Genomic DNA, 27,141 nt, shown 5'->3' on the forward strand with positions numbered 1-27,141 from the left:
AGTCCGATCTCAGATGTAGCAGTGTTGAGCGCACAGCTCTGATACACCTGAGATGTAGCAGAGCTGGCCATGCGCTGAGCTCTGCTACACCCAAGATGTAGCAGAGCTGAGTGTGCGCTGAGCTCTGCCACACCAGAAATGTAGCAGAGCTGAATGTGCGCTGAACTCTGCTACACCAGAGATGTAGCAGAGCTGAGTGTGCGCTGAGCACTGCTACACCTGAGATGTAGCAGAGCTGAGTGTGCGCTGAGCTCTGCTACATCTCTTGTGTAGCAGAGATCAGCCCACGGCCAGCTCTGCTACATCTCGGTTGTAGCAGTACTCAGCACACATTCAGCTCTGCTACATCTCGGGTGTAGTAGAGTTCAGCACACACACTTAGCTCTGCTACATCTTGGGTGTAGCAGAGCTCAGCGCACAGCCAGCTCTGTCACACCTGTGTGCTCAACACTGCTAAATCTAAGATCGGACCACAATGGAGACTGCTGTGGACCGATCTTAGACTCCGCCTCCTCCGGCAGAACCAGCGTTGATTGGCCGAATGCTGTACTCTGTATGGCATTCGGCCAATCAATGCTGGTCAATGCATTCCTAAGGGAAAAAGTCAGCTCCTGCATATCGCAAGCTGACAGAGATCCTGACGAGATAGTGGCATAATACAGGTACTTGGGCATGTTAGATGCCCCCAGACATGCTTCCCCTGCTGTCCCAGTTGCATTCCAGGGTTTTGGCATCATTTCCTGGGGTGTTATAGTGGACTTGGTGAATCTCCTGAGTCGAAGTGTGGCTTCCTCTGAAACAAAGCATTTTTCCCCATAGACTATAATGGGGTTTGATATTCGTTCGAATAGTCGAATATTGAGGGGCTATTCGAAACGAATCTCGAATATTTCACTGTTCACTCATCTCTAATGATAAGGTTACATAGTTCAAATTCAATTCATTTGTGGTGAATCTTGTACAGAGATTTTTTCAATAGCTATTTATGCTTCCTACAGCTTATATTTCTTGAGGAGTTCATTCTGCCAATGCCTTTTCTTGTTGGGGAACACCACTGGAATTCTTATTTTTCGATATTCTTCAATACACTTAACTAATTCTACTTCCAGAGATTTTCTTTCCTCACTCTGTGTAGGTGGATCTTCACAACTTTCTATACCATTTTCCTTTGCCACTTCTTGCATACTGTTTCTTCTTGACCCTGGTGTCTTGCTCTTGTCATGCTCTTGTAGAGAATAAGACAAGTCTAGTGTGATGAGGGGTGATGGATTTTCATCATGAGGCAGAGAAAAATCCCCTGTCTTTGAAAGATTTTTTTCACTTGAAAGATCAGTGGAAACCGTTGCTGAATCATGGCTGTCGAGGCTAGAGCTGGAAAGCTCATTTCCACTATCAGGTTCTTGCTTTTTTGCTCTCAGTAGGGGTGGTATTATGTCTATCTTCTCTTCTATTTCTGTTGGAGAAAAAAAAAAACTGAGAAAACATTATTTTTTTACAATATTTACATTTTTTATTTATAATTAGAGCTCAACTTTGCACAATCGCTGCTTTTTTTTGTTGCAGATTTTGTTGCAATTTTTCTTTAGCTAAATCCAGAAGTTGATTGAGCAGATTGTAGAAGTATAAGTACCTCCTATATATTTCCCATTCCTTTTGTAGCCGTTCTTGGCTTTGGCTCCAAAAAAATCCAGCAAAATCTGCAACAAAATCCGCAACGAGAGGCCTCAGTACCTGTAAATTGGATGGGATTCTGATTCTGGGTAAGTGTGGGAAGCCTGATGAAGTGCATTTAGCACGAAACGGTCGTCGCTTCATTTCTTCTACATTCCATCTACCATACCTCCGTCTGTAAATGCTGTTCAAGTGCCTATTTTTATGGAAGATTATTAAAGTTTGGTGAATTTTACTACTGGCTGGTGAGTGCCCTGATTTTTTTCTATTTTTTTGCACTATTCTGATTCTGGGTAATCCAAGCCACACATCATAAAAAAAAAAAAAAAATCTGCAGCAAAAATACTGCAATTTGAAACATACTTGTGTTTTTGCAAATAGCAGCATGTCAATTATACTTATGGAAACGCTTTTAGTCTGATAAGTTGAATCCAGGGCGCTCTACAGGTCTATTGACCAAAAGTCTGCTCTGCTATAGACTAGAGCACTGCATCTCTGCATCATGCCACCTGTACCATGGGATCACAGTAAGGGGAGTAAAAAATGTATCGTTTTCTGCAACGGGAAAGAGGATCTGATGAGGGGGCTATTATAAAGGGGGCAAACTATTATTTGTAAAGGGGAGAAACTGTTATTTATGATATGTCTGTTATGATAGGGAAAACTATTAATTCACTGCGCAACAATGATTTTGCTACTGAGAGAAAAACATGTGATTTATAATAAAATGAGCGCGCTGATTCCAAATATGAACTTGGAATTTGCCTCACACGTCTGAATTTTAAGTTATACATGTAAAGCCTATTCAGTTATTGGAAATATTCCAATTGACATACCCAGACCTGTCCGACACCAAAACTTCACACATTTGTCATCTACACACCAAGTTAGCTGCATACTATGCAATGAAAAGCGATGTCGGTTTCTGTACTGATGTAAATGGTCTTATGATGGAGTTAGATGGTACAAATGTTCCTAATTGGAAATGATCAAATACTCAGAACAGAAATGTAAAATTTGTGCTGACCTGAAAGTGGTAGCACTGCTGCTTGGCCTACAGTTAGGGTACACAAAGCATGTGTGTTTCTTATGTGCGTAGAACAGTCACAATGACAATAATCTTTACAAAATGAGACAGTGGCCTCTTAGAGTCGAGCACACAGTTGGTCAGTACAATTTACAACACAAATCACTAGTCCATCCACTTCAAGTTTATCTTCCACCACTTCACATTAAACTTGGTTTAGTGAAAAATGTTGTAGTTGCACTTGATCGTGATGGAAATGGTTTCCAGTATTTGAAGAAGTTTAGCACACTGAAAACTGAGGCTAAAATAAATCCTGGAATTTTTATTGGCCCTGAAATCAACAAACTAATGCGATGACACCTTCAGGACAAAACTCATCCCTCTGGACCTCACAGCTTGGGCTGCATTTATGCTAGTAGCGCAGAATTACCTTGGGAACAGACGAGCTGAAGACTATGCTGAATTAGTAGACAACACACTTACAGCATATGAGCAACTTGGCTGCCAAATGTCATTGAAAATACATTTCATACATTCTAGAGATGAGCGAACACTAAAATGTCCGAGGTTCGAAATCCGATTCGAACAGCCGCACACTGTTCGGCTGTTCGAACGGATTTCGAACCCCATTATAGTCTATGGGGGGAAATGCTCGTTTCAGGGGAACGCAAAATTCGATGAAATTATACTTACCAAGTCCATGAGTGACGGTCGGGCTGGATTCCCCTGGAAGTCTTCTCCCGGCGCAGCGCCCCCGCGGCGTCTTCCGGCTGGAATTCACTCTGCCATGCATGCGCAGTCGGCTCTGCCTAGGCCGGATGCCTAGGCAGAGTGAATTCCAGCCGGAAGACGCCGCGGGGACGCTGCATGGAGAAGACTTCTAAAGGTAAGAGAAGAACCAGCGTTGATTGGCAGAATGTATAGCATTCTGCCAATCAACGCTGGTTCTGCATCGAACCTTAAACTTCAAACAGCTAGTAGTGTTCGATCGAGTACAAATATTTTGAATACCGTAGTATTCGATGGAACACCTACTCAATCGAACACTACTCGCTCATCTCGAATACATTCCCATCTTGACTTCCCACCCAATTTGGGAAATGTAAGTGATGAACATGGAGAGCGGTGCCATAAAGCTATTTCTACAATGGAGAAAAGATATCAAGGCTGCTGGAATCCCAACGGGGAAATATGACCATTCACAAACGCAGAAGCAGATGCCTGAAGAACTTTTAACAGTCGGGGCCTTGCTCAAGTAAGACTTTTAAACTGAAAAACGAAACTTTTTGAAAATTTATTATTCCATTCTATTTTCATACACTGTTTACTAGGAAAACTTTGACGTAGATCAGGAAATTATTCCAAGTACTTAATTCATTTAGGCATACTTATGCATAGCAAAATTTCCTGACGTGTTACAATAATTCTAACTTTGGATTGACGTGTTACAATAATTCTAACTTTGGATTTGGAATCTGCACACTCGAATTAATATAGGACAAATGTTTTTTGCCCAGTAGCAGACAAAACGTTTTTTTTTTTGTTGTTGCATGGGGTTATAAGGAGGGCTAATATGTATAGTTGAGGAATTATAAAATATAAGGCGGGGTTACTGTAAGTGTGAACTATTATATATAAGAGCATTCTATATATGAGAGGAAATTATTATTATTATTATTGTTGTTATTATTATTATTATTATTATTATTATTATTAACTATTATAAGAGATCAACCATTATGTATAAGAGGGACTGTATGTATATTGTATAATTGTTCCCCCTTATAATATTCCTCTTATATATTATAATATCCTGCTTTATAAATAAGAGTACCCCATTATATTAGCCCCCATTAAAAAAATAGTTCTCCCCTTATAATAGCCCCCTTATAAGGGGGAACTATTATTAAATAAAGGGGGTATTATTAAGATGAAACTATTATAAATAAAGGGCTATTATAAAATTGAAATCATTTTATATAAGGAACAATCTAATATTTTTAAGGAGGCTAAAATAATGGGGAAACTGTTCTTATAAATGAGCTATTATAAGAGGGAACTATTATATATAAGGAGGAACTATCATATATAATGGGGCTATTATATATAAGGGGGGTATTATAATGAAGAACTAATATATATATATATATATATATATATATATATATATATATGGATAGAGATGAGCGAAAGCCGTTCGATGTATTCGTTCACAATCGAATACAAGGCCGCACAGGCAGTAATAATTTGTGTCCCCTCCCACCTTCCCTGGCGCGTTTTTGCACCAATAACTGTGCAGGGCAGGTGGGACAGGAACTACGACAACGGAGACAGTGAAAAAAATTGAAAAAACCCATTGGCTGCTGAAAACATGTGACCTCCCATTCATAAGAACGGCCACCGCCATATTCGTGTCAGTTTTGGAGTGATAGGGAGAGCTTGTTCTGAGGGCGATAAAGTGCATTTAGATACAGTCAGTGCTTTCTAGCTTTGGTTAGGCAGGAAATAACAGTTCTTTTTAGAGCTCAATATATGATGCAGCGTAGCAGCAGAGGACGAGGACGTGGACGTGCATACCCAGCTGGGTGTGTAGTCCGCAGTCCAGCTACTGGAGAGGGGCTGGCAGCATTGCCTCTCATCAGTAGCAGCAGGGTACGTGCGCAAGGACGTGGACGTGCATACCCAGCTGTATATCCACCCCACAGTTCAGCTACTGGAGAGGGCTGCCAGCAGTGTCCCTCGTCAGTAGCAGCAGGGGACGTGGGCGAGGACGTGGATGTGCATACCCAGCTGGGTGTCCAGTCCACAGCCCAGGTACTGGAGAGGGGCTGCCAGCAATGTCCTTCATCATTATGAGCAGTAGACGTGGGCTAGGATGTGGATACCCAGCTGTATATGTCCGATATTAGAGGACTATTACCGTTAGTAGTGGTTGCAGCCAATTCTCCACCTTTGCGGTCCTCTAAATAAAAGTTACCCCCAGGAATTGATGCCAAAATGTTATCAATTTCACAATCAAAATCAAGGTAAATGTCTGGGTCCTCAGTCCAATCCACTGCATCAATCCCACACAATGAGAGTGATGGTTTTGGAACCACTGTTTTAGGGGCTAAGAATTTTAAAGAGGCTAACACTTTGCTGGTGCAAGGCTCTACTCACCAAAAGGGCAAAAAACTCTGCTGGTATAAGGCTGAAGTCACCTCAAGGGCCTCAATCTCTGCTGGTAGCTCAGCTTAAGGGACTCTAACTTAATTTGGAAGGACTCATGTTAAGGGCCAGAAAAGTGAATTTTTGAAGGTCTTACCACATCACACATACACAATGACAGTTAAGGGTGGGTACTATTGGATTTCCCATTGCCTATTCCATCTGTGGTTGTCATAGGCAACGTGATTTAAAGGGGTGCTTGTTAAGGTTTCATTAGCGTAAAATTAGGGTTTATGTCCATACAATTGGGAAGGAAAGAAGGTTTCTAGGTATGTTTCCACTAGAGGTTTTTTTGAGTGTGGAAAGTGTGTAGTTGATAGGCTGTGATAGTGGGGTAAAACTGTGACTTGAGCGTGTTGGATGCCCCCAGGCATGCTTCCCCTGCTGTCCCAGTTGCATTCCAGAGGTGTTGTCATCATTTGCTGAGGTGTCATGGTGGACAAGGTGACCCTCCTGAGTCAAATAGTGGTTTCCCCTGAAACCAGCGTTTTTCCCCATAGACTATAATGGGATTCGATATTCGTTCGAATAGTCGAATATTGAGGGGCTATTAGAAATGAATATCGAATATTTTATTGTTCGCTCATCTCTAGCAAGGACTATTTTCTGCAAGAGCACTCACTGAACAGATCGCATGTGCTCTGATATCAATACACTAAAAACACATTTACTTTCATTATCCTGCACTGGCTGTGGCATAGTTGCCTATTTTATATTTATAATTTTATATAGTTTTATCTTTTTATTTTCATCACATTCTCTCCTGTAAATTCTTTTCCATACCTTGTAGCTTGAGTGTGTTTCCATCCGGGGATTCCATCCCCTATTCCGCTTGAATAATGCGGAGAGAAAAGTCCTCAAAGCAGGACTTTTCTCTCCACATTATTCGGGTAGAAACTGGGCGGAAATCTGGCAGACCCTATTGTAGTCTAAGGGGTCTGCGGGTTTCTGTGAGTAATCGCTTTTTAAGTATATTGGGTTTCCTTTTTCAGATCCATAAGTAGACCAGAAGAACAGAAACTTGAGTGCAGGTGTGAACCTAGTGTCAGATATAGATAAACATGCTGTGATTATGATTTATGCTGCTGATTATTTTCTGTAATGTATGCCTCTATTGTTTTACCTGGCTCATGCGTGGCTGCCTGTATTCTCTGGTCAACATCCATTACAGTAGCTGCAGCTCCTGAAAAAGAAATATTAACATTCATACAAATGATACATGTGACCTTAAGTAGCCCAATCACTTAATACTAGAAATTAATTATGCAGAGTAAATGCTCCCACAAGGGATATCCTGTCCTGAGTCCGTATCTCCTCCTCATCCCTTGAGAAATGGGGCATTTAACATCTTGAAACTCAGTCTATGTGGACAGTTGAGCAATGACCTGGGGCTAGCAATATGGCACAGTCAAGAGTAGGTCCAAGGTGGTGGTCTCGCTGGTCAAGATAAGCTTTCGGTGTCAAATACTCTAACAGACCATAGGTTGTCACAGTGATAAGGGGATAGCTCTGAGATAAGGGTGTTGAGTCCCTTAGAGCACTCCCTGCTACTGGTTTCCTGTGCAATGGTATTTCAGGGTGTTCTTGATTTTAGGTGCAAATGAAGGCACAGTTGAGACATCCATAGGTTGTGATTCAGTTTACTTAACAAGAATCATTCATTTACAAAGTAACATAGAAGTACAGTTCATTTACAGCAGCAGGTATTACACATTTGGTACTATACACATAACACAGTAGAGGCTATACTCTTTGACCCTTCATTAGTCCTCTAACCTTTTCCACTGTGGCGATCTGGAGTGACTCCTAGGACCTAGTTCTCTTTTCTAATAACTATTGGGGAAATGCAGCACACATCACAGACATAAATTCCTCACTGTTCAGCATTGGAGATGTTCAATACACAGCAGGGTTACACGAGATTCACACCTACGTTCGGACGTACGTTCATGGGGTCCGCTTGGGAATCCCACGATCGGAAATGTAATCCGCTTAAAAAAGTGGTTACCTGCAGAAACCCGCAGATCCCATAGGTCATAATGGGGTCCGCTGGGTATAGATGTCTATCTACTACTATACTACATACACAAATGTACATTATGAGCCTGAAGCTGGGAGTGGTACCACAATTGTGGAAAACATATTGTGCGGTACCAATTCCAAAGTACCTTCTTCACAGAGTTCTTTCTCACCTAGAGAAACCAGAGAGCACTGTGAGAATAATGTTCTTTGACTTCTGCAGTGCTTTCAGCCAGGGCTACTCCTAGATACTCAACTACCTCACAAACCGACCACAGTATGGTACACTCTGATCTGTAGTACAGGAGCACCACAAGGTACAGTTCTTGCCCCTTTCCTCTTCACATTATACACTGCTGAGTTTAGGTGCAACTCATCTAGCTGTTACTTGCAAAAGTACTCCTATGACTCTACAATAGTAGGCCTCATCACAGACGGAGACAACAGGGAGTACAGAAACTTAATTCGGATCTTTGTGGAATGATGTCAGCAGAACCACCTCAGGATTAGTGCTGGGAAGACCAAGGAGATAGTGATGGACTTTAGTAAGTGGAGGAGTGTCCTAAATCTGGAGGACATTCAGGGGACAACCATTGAGATAGTCAAGACCTATAAGTACCTGGGTGTGCTCCTCAATAATAAGCTGGACTGGGCTGATCACCTGGATGCACTGCACAGAAAGGGCCATAGAAGTCTGTGTTTGCAAATATTATTTGCAATAAAAGGGGCGCCTATGGGTGCATGCTTCTCCCCCTCGTTGGCCAATATTGTAATGGCGTGGTGGGAGGAGAAGCATTTGTACAATAAAAGCAACCCATTTAGGAACCAGATTTATTGGTATGGTCGTTACATAGATGACTGCCTCTTGATTTGGATTGGGGAAGTAGGAACTATACAGAAATTTGTGGATTATATAAACAACAATCCTTACAATTTAAAATTTACTTTTAATGTTGGTGGACAATCCATTAATTTCTTAGATGTTGTCTTAAGGGGGGATAAAGTTAGTGGTAAAGTTTTATCTGAAAATTATAGAAAACCGTCATCAGGAAACACCTTACTGCATGCCCAAAGCATGCATCCCAATCATACGAAAAAATCGTTACATGTAGGGGAGTTTTTGAGGATTAAAAGAAACTGAACCACTCAAGAGGCATTTGATAATGAAGCTGTAATTACAAAGAACAGATTAAAGCAGAGAAATTATTCCCCCATGGGCTATTAAGAGGGCTTACAATATCGCTATCAATAAAGACAGGAAAGATTTGTTATATAATTCACGAGGAATGAAACAGGATAGTGAAAGAACAATTGTACATTTTTCAACTAGATACAGTTTAGAATATGAAGATATAGTCAAGATAATAAAAAGCAATTTACCTATCCTGAGTCAGGATCCAATATTGAAGGATATAATAATGAAAGGATGTAATTTTATCTGTAATAGAGGTAAAACCCTCGGTAATTATATATCACCTAGTCTACTGATGGAAAGTGAAAGGACAAGTTCAGAAACATGGTTGCACACAGTTGTTTTTTTTTTTTAAATGCGGCTATAATCGCTGCAGAGTTTGTAAAATAGCAATGAAAACGTCTGATTTTACTAGCACAGATTTGAAACAACATTATAAAATAAAAAGCTTTATCAACTGTACTAGCAATCATGTTGTATATATGATTTCATGTGAACAATGTAAAATACACTACATTGGTAGTACGATTAGAGCCAGGGGCGTAACTACCATAGAGGCAGCGGAGGCAGCTGCCACAGGGCCCGGGCAATTAGGGGGCCCGGTGACAGCCGCTACTGCTGCGTTTTGTTTTTTTATTTACTTGCCGATCCTGGACATAATACTGTGTGCAGGGGCCACTATGGGGACATAATACTGTGTGCAGGAGCTACTATGGGGACATAATACTGTGTGCAGGGGCCACTATTGGGTATAATACTGTGTGCAGGGGCCACTATGGGAACATAATACTGTGTGCAGGGGCTACTATGGGGACATAATACTGTGTGCAGGGGCCACTATTGGGTATAATACTGTGTGCAGGGGCCACTAATGGACATAATACTGTGTGCAGTGCTTACTAAGGGACATAATAGAGTGCGGAGGAGGGGGTCGGTTGAGGTCTTCGGCGTCGGTGTCGGTTGGAGGGGGGGGCCATGTCAAAAGTTCGCCACGGGGCCCCACCATTCCTAGTTACGCCACTAATTAGAGCCCTAAAAGAGGACAGTTTAAAAAACACTGGGGTGTTGAGACATTTTAAGGAGAATCATGCTGGAAACATTTCCAGTTTAAGATTTAAAGGCATCGAACAGGTTAAACGTCCTATAAGGGGGACAACTGGGAGCACCAGCTGCGGGTCCGAGAAGTATATTGGATTTTAAAACTCAGAACTCGTTTCCCAAATGGTATGAATTGCAGAAACGATGTCTCATACATTTATCACATACTAGAGGGAGGACCCGGCTTCGCACGGGTATATTACATCTTATGTTTGTGTAGTGGCCCCATAAGAATTGTCCAGTTTTGCACTGATGTATTGTGTATGTGGTTTGTGTGTATGTCCATAAGCGTCATGTGATTATGTGTATCTCATTTTGGATATCAGTGAAAACCCTGTGATCAGTTGTTATGGATACCTGGAGTAAAGCTGTATCTAATCCTTCCCCGTGTAGTACTGTGTTTAGACTCAAGTATCTAATCCTTGTTGGTGTGGTACTGTGTGCAGATGTGCGTATCTAATCCTCCGGCGTGTGGTACTGTGTGCAGATGTGTGTATCTAATCCTCCCCTGTGTGGCATTGTGTGAAGAGGCGCGTATCTAATCCTCCGGTAAGTGAAACTGTGTGCAGACGTGCGTATCTAATCTTACGGCATGTGGTACTATGTGCAGATGCGCGTATCTAATCTTCTGGCGTTGTGGTACCGTGTGCAGACAGGTGTATCTAATCCTCTGGCGTGAGGTACTGTGTGCAGATGCGTGTATCTAATCCTCCCCCGTGTGGCACTGTGTGCTGAGATGCGTATCTAATTATCTGGCATGTGGTACTGTGTTCAGATACACGTATCTAATCCTCCAAAGTGTGGTACTGTGTGAAGAGGCGCGTATCTAATCCTATGGCGTGTGGAACTGTGTGTAGACACGCGTATCTAATCCTACAGCATGTGGTACTGTATGCAGACGCATGTATCTAATCCTATAGCGTGTACAACTGTGTGAAGACGTGCGTATCTCATCGTCTGGCATGTGGAACTGTAAGCAGACGCGTGTATCTAATCCTACGGCATGTGGTACTGTGTGCAGACGTGCTTATCTAATCCTATGGGGTGTGGAACTGTGTGCAGATGTGCGTATCTAATCCTCCCTTGTGTGGTATTGTGTGAAAAGGCGCGTATCTAATCCTATGGCGTGTGTAACTGTGTGTAGATGCGTGTATCTAATCCTATGGCATGTGGTACTGTGTGCAGATGCGCGTATCTAATCCTCTGGCGTGTGGTACTGAGTGCTGAGACGCGTATCTAATTCTCTGGCTTGTGGTACTGTGTGCAGAGGCATATATCTAATCCTCCAAAGTGTGGTACTGTGTGCAGACACACGTATCTAATCCTGCCCTGTGTGGTATTGTGTGAAGAGGCACATATCTAATCCTGAGGCATGTGGTACTTTGTGCAGACGCGCGTATCTAATCCTCCCCATGTTGTACTGTGTGCTTAGACACGTATCTAATTCTCTGGCTTGTGGTACTGTGTGCAGACACACGTATCTAATCCTCACCTGTGTGGTATTGTGTTAAGAGGCACGTATCTAATCCTGCGGCGTGTGGAACTGTGTGTAGACGCGTATATCTAATCCTACGGCATGTGTTACTGTGTGCAGACGCGTATATCTAATCCTCTGGCGCGGGGTACTGTGTGCAGACACACGTATCTAATCCTCCCTGTGTGGTACTGTGTGCTGAGACGCGTATCTAATTCTCTGGCTTGTGGTACTGTGTGCAGAGGCATGTATCTAATCCTCCAAAGTGTGGTACTGTATTCAGGCACACGTATCTAATCCTCCCCTGTGTGGTATTGTGTGAAGAGGCGTGTATCTAATCCTATTGCGTGTGGAACTGTGTGCAGACACGTGCATCTAATCCTCTGGCGTGTGGTACTGTGTGCAGATGTGTGTATCTAATCCTCTGGCATGTGGTACTGTGTGCAGATGTGCGTATATAATCCTCTCCTGTGTGGTACTGTGTGCAGATGCGCGTATCTAATCCTCTGGCATGTGGTACTATGTGCACATGAGCGTATGTAATTCTCCCCCGTCAGGTACTGTGTGCTGAGACGCACATCTAATTCTCTGACTTGTGGTACTGTGTGCAGAGGCATGTATCTAATCCTCCAAAGTGTGGTACTGTGTGCAGACACACGTATCTAATCCTCCTCTGTGTGGTATTGTGTGAAGAGGCGCGTATCTAATCCTACGGCGTGGGGAACTGTGTGTAGACACACATATCTAATCCTGCGGCATGTGGTACTGTGTGCAGATGTGCATATCTTATGCTCTGGTGTGTGGAACTGTGTGTAGACACGTGTATTTAATCCTATGGCGTGTACAACTCTCTGCAGACGCGCGTATCTAATCCGACGACATGTGGTACTGTGTGCAGACGTGCATATCTTATGCTCTGGTGTGTGGAACTGTGTGCAGATGCGTGTATCCAATCCTTTGGCATGTGGTACTGTGTGCAGACGCATGTATCCAATCCCCCGAGGTGTGGTACTTTGTGCAGACGCGTGTATCTAATCCTTCGGCATGTGGAACTGTGTGCAGACGCACGTATCAAATCCTTCAGTGTGTGGAACTGTGTGCAGAAGCGTGTATGTAATCCTCTGGTGTGTGGGACTGTGTGCAGACGCGTGTATCTAATCTTCTGGAGTGTGACACTGTGTGCTGATCTGTGTATCTAATCCTCTGATGCGTGTATCTCAGTTTGGATATCAGTGTTGTATTGTGCATGTGGAGTGACCATGTGTATTGCAGTTGGAATATGAGTGAAAGACTTGCAGGTTTGTATTGGCTAAGGGGGGGGGGGGCACTGTGTTTGGAATACTGTATCTCAGCAACGGTACGTCCGAGTGAGTTGGAGTCTCGTCTTAAACCTTCCCGGATACCTGAAGTATCTCTGTACCAAGTTTGGTGAAGATCGGTCCAGTCGTTTGGTTCGCATTAGAGCACAGACAGACAGACAGACAAAAATTCATTTTTATAATATAGGGAGATAAAATGGATTTTAACACCATGGGTGGATTGCATGGAAAGTTTATTTTCTATATGCATTGTCTTATATATTTCTTCTTCCTCCCTTTATTCTGTTTCATATTTTCTATTAATATTTTATCTATTTTAAGTATTTTTGAACGATAAATTTTTCTATACTTACGTTTTTCAGTAGTTCTATATTTTTCATCAATCGGATCATCTCATCCAATGGCGGGTGGGTATTAGAATCACGTGATTTTATTCTGGACTATCTGGACAATTCACCACGGCCATCTTTGATGTGGGCAATGTACTATGATTATACTACTAGCAAGAGAATGTGTGGGATGAAACAGGATAACATATTTATGTTCCGCATCCAAGTTATCTTTCTTCTGAGAACTGGACATCTTTCTGAAGATTGGATATTCTCTTCTTGTCTTAAGAATTTCCTGATGTGGACTTTGGAGTTTTCTTCTAGTTAATGATGGTCATGATTATGTATTACTAGCTTTTACCCGCGACTTCGTCTGCGGTGTTTGGAGAATTGGGTGGAGACAGACGTGTGAAACTGTCAGAGCATTTGAGAAATCTTGCTATAGAAATCTTTGTATTATAAGGGTCCATTGACATGGAGTAATGCGTGTTTTATAAAAAAAAAATTTCCGCTGTGCGCTGTGTTACGGAAGCGTTTTCACCGCGTTTGATATGGTGTGCCTTTGCGGTTGCATGTAGGCAGTGTAAAGGTGATGGAAAACACATACCGGGGAAAACGCGGCGGAACTGCTACCCTAACGTCGCGCTCCGCGTAAAAGTAAGCCTAAATGGAGTGCCGCATTACTGCGTGTGAATGGACCGGAATCTTGTTTGTATTACATTCTTCAATAAAAAAGGGACCTATGGATTAAAAAGAATTAGCTTAAAAAACAGGGCTACGGTTTTCGGGAACATGTCCATTGGCGATGTCATGAGGAAGGGACATGTGGTGGAAAGGCGTAGCCGTGCTCTTTCAGTTGATTCTTTGAAGTGGATATGTGACTGGAAGCATTATACCGTGATGTATGAGGGTGAGTTCACACGGAGTAAACGCACCACGCAATTTGGCGCGCTTACGGAGCGTGTACGCCACGCTTTTTTATGGTGCGAATATGCGCCGCTTTAACGCCGCGTAGACGGCGTTACGCGCACTGTTAAAAAAACGCGGCGGACACGCTCCGTAAGCACGGCAAATTGCGTGGCGCGTTGACTACTTGTGAACTCACCGTGAGAGTGTTTTTTACTTGTGTATGTGGTGTAGTGGCGTATTTTATTTATAGGAAGTGTTTTGTGTGACTTTTAGTTTTACTGTACTGTTTGGGTTTGAACCTGCAATCATGTGATTGCAAGTCCCATAGACGGCAATCCAAGTGTATTGCTGTGTATGGGATATAGAGTGTGTTAGCACTGCGGGAGCCTTCAGTAGGCTCCCAGCTGGGCGCGGAACAGGTCAGCTCCTGCGAGTTCGCAGACAGGAGCCGGTCTGCAACGTAGAAGGTATGAGGGGGGGGGGGGTGTTCCGGGAGGTGGGGGGTGAGGGGGGGGGGGGGTTAACTGTTCATGCCTGCAGTCAAACAGCATTTTGATTTCAGGCATGTTACTATTGAAGGTATGGGGGGGGGGTTAAGTGTGCATGCCTGCAATCAAAGTACATTTTGATTGCAGACATGAGGTATACCCGGCAAGCAAAGGAGATTGTATGTGTCCTACTATCGCGGCTGGTGTTAGGGCAGCCGCGATGGTAAGATGTGGATGAGCGTGCTCAGAGGCAGGAATATGCTGGCGGCTGGAAGCTTAACAGGCCGGCAGGCAGGAGCCGGCCTGCGAATGAAAGGGTGGGTTAATGGCAGCCATGAGCAGCGGGGCTCCGTGTGTGGCGGAGACCTGGTTGCTATGGTCACCTCAGGTTAGGAATGCAGGAAAGTGGCCGCCGTGAGGTGGAGCGTGGCGGGGGATGTGGCGGTGGGCCGTGATGGTTGAGATGGTCGTCCCGTACTCCGTGGGGCACTGTGGAAGAGCTTGTGAGGTGTTTTTTTTTTTATTTTTGAGGGGGGGAAGTGGTGTTGTAGGCCGGAGGTGATGTGATGTGCCGGATGGCCGGACGACTGTGGTGAAGGACAGAGGAGGAAGAGCAGGGCAGCTTATGTGTGTGCTGCAAACTTACCGATGAGTGTGCAGACAGTGAAGGAAAGTTGCCGGGTTGGGGCTGAGTGGCGGTGCGGGCCAGACTGTGTGTGCGCTCTGCGGTCTGATGTGTGCCGTGCGGGCCAGACTGTGTGAGGGCTCTGCGCGGGAACTGTGCATGTGGCGTCATCAGTGAATCAGTGAAGTGTAGTTGGTGTGAGTGGCCAAGTGGTGGCGCGCGGCTGATAAGAGAAGATGGCGGTGGCACGCGGCTGATGAGAGAAGATGGCGGTGGCAGAGCGGGACCTTTGTTTTTGGGGTTATGTGAGTGTGTAAGGTGTGGAAATACATGTAAATGTGATGGAGTGGGGTTAGGGCTACCGTAGAGGCAACAATATGGAGTGTGGAGGTATTTTGGGGCCGGAAATGCAAGGAAGTGTGTGTGTGGGGCTAGGAGTCCTACTTTTGGGACTGTCCTGCTAAGGAGCCATGTTGTTTAGTGGCACGAAAAGTAGCCTAGGTTTCAATCGCAAGGAATAACTATGTTTCTGGAAAATTTTAGGGAAATCCTTCCAGCCGTTTTAGCGTGATTGAGGAACAAACATCCAAACATTCTTAATAATAATTTTTTGGAATATGAATTGTTGACTTTTTTTCAGTGAAGTCTCATTAGATGTTATATATATTGTTTTTATATTAATATTTATTAGAGATGAGCGAGTACTGTTCGGATCAGCCGATCCGAACAGCACGCACGCATTGAAATGAATGGACAGTACAGTACTCGCTCATCTCTAATATTTATGACTTAGCTTTAGTTTTTTTGTTTCAGTTTTGTGGTTAGTGTGATGTAGATTAAACCTCCATCCTATTTGTGGATTCTCTTGCGTATTTGGATTTTGCAAATGAAACACATGATTACAATCTTCAACATCTTCAACTATACTGGATACAAACAAAAGACTGCCGTCTAACATCAGGAAAGAAGGGCCATACAATCCCTGAGAAATAACAAAGACATCATCATTAAACCAGCGGACAAGGGTGGTACATCATGATGAACACATCAGACTACATACAGGAAGCACACAGACAACTGACTGACACACACTACTACTCCAAATTGGATTCAGACCCCACAGATGAGTATTCCAAAAAACTGAAAAACGTTATCTCCGGCTTATCTAATGGAGCAGCAAGCCTAAGCGACCTCATACCAGCAAGTCCAAGGACGGGAACCTTTTATATGCTTCCAAAACTGCACAAACCTGGGAACCCAGGGAGACCAATCATTTCATGTGTTGGGACTCTCACTGAACAGGTCTCTGGATGAGTGGAGGGTACTCTTAAACCCTTAGTGAAGGATACTTCCAGCTACCTTCAGGACACCACAGACCTATTAAATAAACTATCCATTATAGGTCTCCTTCCAGATGGAACTATCCTAGCCACCATGGATGTAGAATCATTGTACTCCAACATCCCACACCAGGATGATGTAAACGCCTGCCAGTTTTTCATGGAAAAGCAAGGTATGAATGCTGAATCGGTGGTGAAACTGACAAAATTCATCCTCACCCACAATTACTTTTCTTTTGGTGCCTGCAACTATCTACAGCAGACCGGCACCGCAATGGGGAGCAAAATGGTGCCATAGTACACTAATCTCTTCATGGCCAAGCTTGAGAGTGACTTTCTATCCACCTGCACCACCAGACCTCTGGCCTACTACCGTTTCATTGATGATATCCTAATCATTTGGACTGGGTCTGAACAACAGCTGAAAATGTTCCATGAACAATTTAACCAGTTCCATCCCACCATCAACCTGATGCTCAATCACTCCTTCTCTGAAATAAACTTCCTATATGCAGTCATCAAGATACAGGACAACAAAATTGAGACATCACTGTATCAGAAACCAATTGACCGCCCTACTTACCTAAGATGGGATAGCTTTCATCTGAAACACATAAAGAACTCCATTGTCTACAGCCAGGCCATCAGATATCATCAGATATCATCGCATATGTTCAAACCCTGCAGACAGAGATGAACACCTTGGAGGCCTCAAAACACATTCTTGAGGCAGGGTTACCATCCAAGAACAGTTGATAACCAAATCACCAGGGCCACCAGAATACCAAGATCGGATTTATTAACCCCTTAGCGACCTTTGACGTACTATTACGTCATGGACGCGAGGTACTTCGCGCACCATGAAGTAATATTACGTCATGGTGATTCCGCCCGCTCACTAGCTGAGCGGGCGGAATCGGAACTGAGTGATAGCTGTTACTGACAGCTATCACCCTTTTCCATAACCTCCGGTCGGTACTTTTACCGATCGGAGGTTTTAACCCTTTGATTGCGATGGTCAAACATGACCACCGCAAACAAAGGGTGCCGCGATCTCTCCCCCCCCCCCGCCGGCACCCCCCGGACCGAGATGGGGGGGTGCCGGTATCTGTAATACGTAGTCTGGGGTCTGGTTAGTGACCCCAGACAGCCCTGAGCACTCACTTACCTGGTGATGCTCCCGGCGTCTTCTGGAAGTGAGCTGTCCCGTCCGCACAGCTCACTTCCTGTGTCTAGAGTGAGACACGTGCAGGCTGTCACTGCAGCCTGTGTCTCAGTCTAGAGTAGAGAATCAGTGATGCAATCTTCACTGATCCATGTGTCCCATAGGGACACAAGAACAAGTAAAAAAAAAAGTGTAAAAAAAAAAATAAAGTATTTGAAAACAATTAATAAAGTTATAAAGTCCCAAAAATCCCTTTTTTCTATAAAAAATGAATTATGTAAAAAAAAACACAAAAAATTAATAAAAACAATACATATTTGGTATTGTCGCGTCCGTAACAACCTGTACAACAAAACTGAAACAATATTTAATGTACACAGTGAACGGCGGTAAAAAATAACGGAAAAAAATCGCCGGAAGTAGTGATTTTTCGCCATCTCACCTTACAAAATGTGCTATAAAAAGTGATCAAAAAGTCATATGCACCCCAAAATAGTACCAATAAAATGAACAGGTTGTCCCGCAAAAAATAAGCCCTCAACCAACACTGTCAAGCGAAAAATAAAAATGTTACGCCTCTCAGAAGATGGCGATGCAAAAATCACTGATTTATGTCCCCAAATGTGTTTTTGTTCTGCAGACTTAGTATCGCATAAAAAAATAACATAAATGAGGTATCGCCATAACCGTACCAACCCGCAGAATAAAGGTCACATGTTACTTATACTGTACGCTGCATGGCGAAAAATGTAAAAGGTAAAACTCAATACCAGAATTGATTTTTTCTCTTTTAAATCCAGCAAAAAAAGAGTTAATAAAATGTAATCAGTAAGTTTTAGGCACCCCAAGATGGTGTCATTACAAAATACATCGCATCCCGCAAACAACAAGCCCTTATATGGCCACGTCAGCAGAAAAATAAAGAAAATATAGCCTCTACCAATGTGAAGACAAAATCACGCAAAATCGCCAAATCATTAGAACACAACTGGGTGCGGCAGGCAGGGAATGTATAAGCTGTGCAAGCGAATATCAGGGGACACCCTATATTTACAGCTTATGAGGGAAAATATACCAGAAGTGACCCCCAAAGTGACCCCAGTGTGACTCCCCCAATCATAGGAGCTACTGGGGGTACAGTAGGGAATTTAGTGTCTGCAATGTCCTCCGCACCGCTTATATATTCCCTCTTCGCCATCCGCTGTGCAGTCACGTCCGGGATACTAATACTACACTACACCCCCTGATAAATTCTTTTAGGGGTGCAGTTTTCAAACTGCGGTCACTCCTTTGGGGAATCCACTTTTCTGGTACCTTACAGGCTCTACAAACATGACATGGCGTCTAGATACCAAACATCTGAATCTGTACTCCAAAAGCCGCATCGCGCTCCTTCCCTTCTGCCCCCTGCTGTGTGCCCAAACTGCAGTTTATGCCACATGTATGACACTGGTGTAACCGGGGTAATGTCATATGTGAGTATAAACTGATATTAGGGCACATATATGACACTGGTGTACCCCGGATAACGTACGTAATGTCATATGTGGGTATAAACTGATATTAGGGCCCAGCCAGACACAGAAGGGAAGAAGGTTATTTGGTTTTTGGAGCACAGACTTAGACGGTTTGGTTTTTGGATGCCATGGCACTTTTGCAGAGACTCTAAAATTTCCCCTACAAAATGGGGTCACTTCTTGGGGAATTCCAGTTTACTGGCACCTCCAGGGCTCTGCAAAAACAACATGGCGCCCAGGAAGTCCCTCTAAATCTGTACCCCAAAAGCTAAAAAGCGCAGTGCTCCTTCCCTTCTGAGCCCTGCTGTGCGCCCAAGCAGCAGTTTATACCCACATATATAATTTTTTTGCCCCTCGGGAAGGCCCACTTAATAGTTTTAGGAGTGCAGGTCTCTGACAACACAAAGTGGGTGCAATGCATTGGATACCAAAATGGCATATTTCTTTAAAAATTTCAATTTTTGGGAAGCATTTTTAGTCTCAAAATCATAATACCACTTGATACATTCCTTGACGGGTGTAGTTTCTAAAATGGGGTCACTTTTGAGGGGTTTCTATTGTATTGATACTTTAGGGGCTCAGCAAATGCGACATGGCACCTCAAAACTATTCCAGCAATATATGCCCTCCAAAATCCAAATAGCGCTCTTTCCATTCTGAGCCCCAACATGTACCCATACAGCAGATTATGATCCCATATGGGGTATTGCCGTGTTCAGGGGAAATTGTGTAACAAACTGTGGGGGGCTCTTAATTCTCTAACTACTTGCAAAAATTAAAAATATGGCGCTAAATGGACGATTTATTGGAAAAAAAGTAATTTTTCATTTTCACATCTCAATGGTAAAAAAATCTGTGAAACACCTGTAGGGTCCAAGTGCTCACTAAACCCCTTGATAAATTCCTTGAGGGGTCTAGTTTTCAAAATGGGGTCGTTTGGGGGGGGGGGTTTCCACTGTTCTAGCACTTCAGGGGCTCTCCAAATGCAACATGGTGCCTGAAACAGATTTCAGCTAAATTTGCCCTCCAAAATCCCAATAGCGATCCTTCAGCTCTGGACTTTACAGTGTGCCCATACATCACTTTACATCCACATGTGGGGCATTTCTGTAGTTGGGGCAAAGTGCTTGACAATTTGTGGGGTGCATTTTCTTTTTTAACCCCTTGTGGAAATGCATAATTTGGGGTTAAAGCTACATTTTATAGCAAAAAATGTCACTTTTCCTTTTGTTGGGCCAATTCTGTTACACTCCTGTAGGGTCAAAGGGCTCACTAAACCCCTTGGTAAATTCCTTGAGGGGTATAGTTTCCAAAATGGGGTGACATTTTGGGGGTTTCCACTGTTTTGGCACATTGGGGGCTCTGCAAAAGGGACATGGTGCCTGAAAAGTATTCTAGTAAAATCTGGCCTACAAAATCCAATTAGCGCTCCATCCGTTCTGAGAGCGACCGTGTGCCCGTACATTAGGGTACCAGCACATACGGGGTATTGTCGTGTTCAGGAGAAATTGTGTAACAAAATGTGGGGTGCAGTTTCTCCTTTAACCCTTTGTGAAGATGAAAAATTTGGGGCTACAGTGACATTTTATTATAAAAAAAAGTAATTTTTAATTTTCACATCTCAATGGTAAAAAAATCTGTGAAACACCTGTAGGGTCCAAGTGCTCACTATACCCCTTGATAAATTCCTTGAGGGGTCTAGTTTCCAAAATGGGGTGACATTTTGGGGTTTTCCACTGTTTTGGCACCTTGGGGGCTTTGCAATCGGGGCATGGCGCCTGAAAAATATTCTAGCAAAATCTGGCCTACAAAATCCAATTAGTGCTCCATCCGCTCTGAGAGCGACCGTGTGCCCGTACATTAGGGTACCAGCACATATGGGGTATTGTCGTGTTCGGGAGAAATTGTGTAACAAAATGTGGGGTGCAGTTTCTCCTTTAAACCTTAGTAAATGTGTAAATTCTAGGGCTAAATGAATATATTAGTGACAGAAATTGAAAAATGTAAATTTGACCTCCATTTTGTTTTAATTGTTGTGAAATGCTGAAAGGGTTGAGAAACTTTCTAACTGCTGTTTTAGATTCTTTCAGGAGTGCAGTTTTTAGAATGGGGTGACTTTTGGGGGGTTTTATTAGAGAGGCCTTTCAAGTTCCCTTCAGAACTGAACTGGTCCCTTGAAAAATGTGTTTTGGAAATTTTCTTGAAAATTTGGAAAATTACTGCTTGACTTGTAAGCCTTATAATATCTGAAAAAAATGAAAGGGTGCTTAAAATTTGATTGCTACATAAATCAGAGACATGGTTAATTATATTTATGAAAAAATTCGGGTAGTATGACTTTCTATTTGAAAGGCTTGCAATTTCAAAGTTTGAAAACTGCATTTTTTTCAAAATTTTCACCAAATTTCCTATTTTTTTATAATTAAAGACAAAACATATCAACGAAAATTTACTACTGACATGAAGTACAATGTGTTACGAAAAAATAATCTCAGAATCACTTGTGTAAGTTAAAGCGTCTCAAAGTTATCGCCATTTAAAGTGACACATGTCAGATTTGAAAAAAGAGGCCTGGTCCTTAAGTCACTTTTGGGCTGTGTCTCTAAGGGGTTAAAATACCAAACAGGAAAAAATACCAAACAATTTCCAAACAGGAAAACAATTGGGTGCCCCTGGTCGTCACATATAACCCACACCTGGAGATGCTGACAGGAATCACACGCAAATTACATCCACTACTGCAAAAAGACCACTGTCTAAAATCCATATTTCCAGACCCCCCTCTCCTGTGCTACAGACAGCCACCAAACCTCAGGAATATGGTTGTGAGCAGCTCACTGACACCTCCATCTAACACAGGAACATTTCCATGCAGACGTAAAAGGTGCAAAACATGCCCTCACATACTGACCACTGACAGGATAGAGATACCAAACTCTAACAGGGAATACAAAATCCCAGGTACGTTCACCTGTAACAGACCTAATGTAGTGTATTTGATAATGTGCACAAAATGTTCCACTAAAAATCTGTATGTTGGAGAGACCGGCCAGAAACTCAGAATGAGAATTAATTCACATCGCCATACAATTAAACAACTAAGAATGGATCTTCCCGTGCCAAAACATTTCTGCCAGGAAGATCATAATATCACCAATGACATGAAAATTTTGATTGTAAGAGAGAAACAGCGACTGATTCATGAATACAAGTGCATGACCCTACTTAACACTCTGGATAATGGAATGAATGCATCACATGGGTCCATGTCATTCTATACAAATCACTGAACTAAGACAGCCATAAAGCTAAAGAACCTGGTGTTACGGTTCTGTGTATATATATAAATATTTTTTTTTAAACTACAGAACATCTTAGCTGTAGAACACTAGAGTGTGGTCCACAGGCCCAATAGTGGGTGGCTGTATGTCTGAACTCAATGTGAACTACTGCAAAGACACTGCAGTGTGGACTCAATGTGAACTACTGCAAGACACTGCAGCCTGGACTCAATGTGAACTACTGCAAGACACTGCGGCCTGGACTCAATCTGAACTACTGCAAGACACTGCAGCCTGGACTCAATGTGAACAGTGTGTACTGTGCGACACTCCATGTGAACAAGGCGCAACTAAAATCCTGCCAGTTTAGCTCACTGGCCAGGTGCACCAGTAAAAGTGAAACACACACGGCTGCCAAGGGTTAACACTCACTCCAGGCCAGCAAACACACACACTTACCCCTGCGACAGCTAGAGGCCACCATGGAAGTTTAGAACATTCTCCTGCACACAGCTTGGAGTTACCAGAGGAGTTTGCATGCTCCTGCACACAGCTTGGAGCCATAAAACACCCATGCTCCCGCACACAGCTGGGAGCCATACATGAAGTCAGACAGTAACACATAGGCTATCTCAGAGACCAAGCCTGCTGCAGCTCCACAAGCTGGAACGGCGTCTAACGCTCCTACTCCTGGTGTAGAGCTGATAGTTCAGGGCTTACAGGTCCTAACTAACAGCACCCAGCTTGAAGCAGAAAAACCCCATACAGAGGCCTAGTCTGACATCCTGCCTGAATACTGGAGCCTATCCCTGACTACTGTGATTCACTCCGTGGACTTTGAGGAAATTTTAGACAAAGTGTGAGCACTCGGCAGGTGTCGGCTCACACTATTTACAGGGAAGTCCCGCCCAATAGTGGCGGTGGTGATGACCTCAATGGGGGAGAAATGGCACTAGCCTGTGAGCAGCTCTGATACGTCTGAGCATGCTCAATAAGGTGAAAGCTGGATGGTTAGACTGACCCGCAGGTGGCGCTGTGCGCTATGATAGCAACCTGCGGGACCCAATATTAACACCTGGGAACTGTGACTTGTTTATTTGTTTTTATATGTATATAGTAATAAGCCTCTTCCCCCCTCCCTCCTGAAATCCTATCTCTATGTGTCCAGTTGTACATAAATATGCAGCCTTCAGAAAGTGTTTTTAGATATATCTGAAGAAGAAGCCTAGAAGCTTCGAGACGTTATATTCTGTCATCATTATGAGTTAGCCATTAAAAAAAGGTATGCTTTTTTTGTAATCTTCAACATGTGAAATTACTACAAATAGAAGGGAGGTTTTAGCATTTAGTTACAAACAATAAAGAAGGAGTTTTATTTCCACTACGGCTGTACTGGATTTACCATTTACTTGTGGGTCTACCGTTTCATTCTGAGCCGAAGGAGCATTACATCCGGGAAAAGCCAAAACAAAGACATAGAAGTGGAAATTGAGATTGAAAGTTACAACTGCAAGTGGGCTGAGTATCATTTTCCTTTTCCCTTTTTCCTAATCATGCATAGAAGTCTCTACCTGCTCAGGAGGCTGAGGGCCTTTGGAGTCCAGGGGGCACTTCTTAGAGCCTTTTACAACTCTGTTGTAGCATCTTCTTGAGAGTGGCATACCAGCCAGGGACAGAAATAGACTTAGGCTGGTTAGAAGAGACAACTGTGTGCTAGGGAGCCCCCTGGACCTAGTACAGGTGGTGGGTGACAGATGGATACTGTCAGTGGTGAGTTCCATGCTGGAGAACAACTCCTATCCCATGTATGAGACAGTGACAGCACTGGGCAGTTGTTTCAGTGATCGACTGCTTCACCCCAAGCGTAAAAAGGAGCGTCATCAAAGATCCTTCCTCCCAACCGTGGTCAGGCTGTATAATCAACAACATGCTAAGCGAAGATCACTCTGCAAGGAGAACTAAATGATCCTGAAGTATTTTATTATTTTTTAGTTGCTATGATTCCTAGAATCTTTTCTATCTGCTATTCTGAGCTTGGATGTGTTCTTTCTTGTAATATATTACTGTATTATCCATGCTGCTGTAACACACTGAATTTTCTCATGCTTGCACTGTTAGGCTGTATTCACACAGAGTAACGCCAGGCGTTTTTTGTGTGTTTTTTGCACATAGCGCCGCGTTTACGCCGCGTAGCGTCGCGTTAACGCCGCGTATACGCCGCGTTAACGCCGCGCTATTTAGCGGTGGCGTTGCCCGGCGTTAACGCGGCGTATACGCGGCGTAAACGCGGCGCTACGCGGCGTAAACGCGGCGCTATGTGCAAAAAACACACAAAAAACGCCTGGCGTTACTCTGTGTGAATACAGCCTTAAAGAATTATCTTATCTTATCTTATCTTATCTTATCTTATCTTATATTGGTGTCTCGCCTACCATAGAGTGGCAGGTGGGCAGCTGTTTGTGTGGATGTATGATTGTAGAAGATCACTGTGTAGCCTGGTGTGATAGGTTAGTTAAAAGGGAGTATGGAAGCAGAGTTCCCCTTTTTATGATTGCATTCAGGGTAAAACGAGCATGTGTGGGGAGTATGGTGAACGGATACCTGACAAAATTGGTATACAGTGAGTCAGATATATCTTGTATAAGTCCTGACAGCGAGGATGCATCAATCAATTGGGGGAAAGAAGGCAGGTTTGGAGTCTGTCACATTTAGCTCGCAGTGGCTGTTCCACTAGACCTCTGGCCCTCCACAGCGGCTACTGCAACAGTGAAGAGGGAATTGAGGTTTCCTTGATAGCTCAGGGCTCAAGAGACAATGAGAAATAGCACAAAGATTTACAGTTTTACTGAAGCTTTTCAATAAGAGTGATGAACAACATAGCAATCTTCCATATCATGAGGGCACAATCTTAGATTACTGCTGGCTGAAGCTGTAGTTTGGACATAGTTTTCCCTGGGGTCGGATACTGTTTCTCTAGTTCAGAGATTCTCCCTTAAAGTGTGCTTCTACAAAAAACTCATGTACCTTCAAGTGTATAAGCTGTAGGATGCAGGTTTGTAAATGTTGCTAAGACAGGCCTGAGGCTCATGGATCTACTTCTAGAAAGTCAGTAGAACAAAAAATGTCTGATTTCTGTCTTGACTGCGATACTGAAACTAACTCTGACATAGCTGAAAAGATGAGTCAGTCTAATCAAAAACGCACGGGCACATACTCCTACTCCCTAGATGGGAAAGGCGGGAATTAAGTATTGATGTCCAAATAGGAAAGCCTCCTCCAGACCAGAAAGATCTAAGGTTGAGGGATCTCTCCATCAATCTCACTTCAGTCCCAATGGTTTAACCTAATAACAACATTGCTGCTACATTTTCAGGAAAATCTGGATTTTTTTCTTATGCAAATTAGATATCACTCAAGCTATAGATGGCTTAGTTGGACGGTAATTAGGGGCACTTATCTAGAATTTTAGGTAATTATCTTAATTTTTAACTAATTTGAAAAGAGTAACATCTGGATTTTCATGAAAATGGAGATGCAATGCAAATAAAAAAAGGCATATTTGGAAAATGTAGAAGTATACCTACAAGGTACTGTTTGATAACAATTTTTCTGGTGTCAGACTCCCTTTAAAGAGAACCTTTTGACACCTCTAACAAGTCCAGCTCTACTTCATTCGATTAGTGTTGCTCCAATGATTCTGGAATATTTTTCTCTAGCTTACTCCATTCCCAAGCAATTAGTAATGTCAGATGGTTGGCGGCAGGCAGGAGCAGACAAGAGGTGTGATTCTGAGCTCTGACCCCTGGTTCACAATAGCATATGTATTACGTCCGGTGAGAGTCCGCATGGATACCCACCGGACGGAATACAATCGCAATTGCCTACATGAATGATTCGTGCGGGCAATGTGCAGCAAGCACATGGACCCGATTATAGTCTATGGGGTCTGTGTGCTTTTACAGCACAGCGCTTACAATTGTGTTTGTATTCTGTCGGGGTGGTCTCCATGCAGACTCTCCCCAGATGGAATACATACGCTAATGTGAACAGGGTATGACACTGACTGCTTCTCAATGAGTTCTGATACTGCCCTTCTGATATTATAGAGCTTTAATAGCACATCAGGTACCTAGACTTGTTGTTCAGTAACAGTGAGGCCTAGAGAGAAAATTCCAGCTGCACTATAATCATTGGAGCAGCGCCTATTAACAGGTGCTAAGAACTTGAATTGGTGAAGGTGGTAAAAGGTTCTCTTTAAAGCATATTAATGTGCAAGAATGCAATTAAACCCTACTAATATTATAAATATGAAAGTTTGTATGTTTGTATGTTTGTTACTCAATCATGCAAAAATGGCTAAACGGATTTGGATAAAATTTGGCACATAGATAAATTGTAAATTCGATTAACACATAGGATATTTTTTATCCCGGTAAATGACATGCTTTCACGACTGTAATGAATTTATGTTAATATACTA

General features: G+C 43.1%; 1 protein-coding gene across 1 annotated transcript in view; it reads right to left on the minus strand.

Annotated features, from left to right (window-relative positions):
- Positions 1-949: 949 nt before the first annotated feature.
- Positions 950-27,141, minus strand: part of LOC142184493 (BTB/POZ domain-containing protein KCTD12-like) — a 51,077-nt gene continuing 24,885 nt past the window's right edge. The window contains exons 3-4 of the mRNA XM_075259384.1: positions 7,029-7,088; positions 950-1,453 (exon numbers count right to left, since the gene is read on the minus strand). Of these exons, the coding sequence (XP_075115485.1) occupies positions 993-1,453; positions 7,029-7,088 (521 nt within the window). The 3' untranslated portion in view covers positions 950-992. The remainder of the gene's footprint in view (positions 1,454-7,028; positions 7,089-27,141) is intronic.

Source organism: Leptodactylus fuscus, chromosome 11 (assembly GCF_031893055.1).
Source record: "Leptodactylus fuscus isolate aLepFus1 chromosome 11, aLepFus1.hap2, whole genome shotgun sequence".
Taxonomy (NCBI): domain Eukaryota; kingdom Metazoa; phylum Chordata; class Amphibia; order Anura; family Leptodactylidae; genus Leptodactylus; species Leptodactylus fuscus.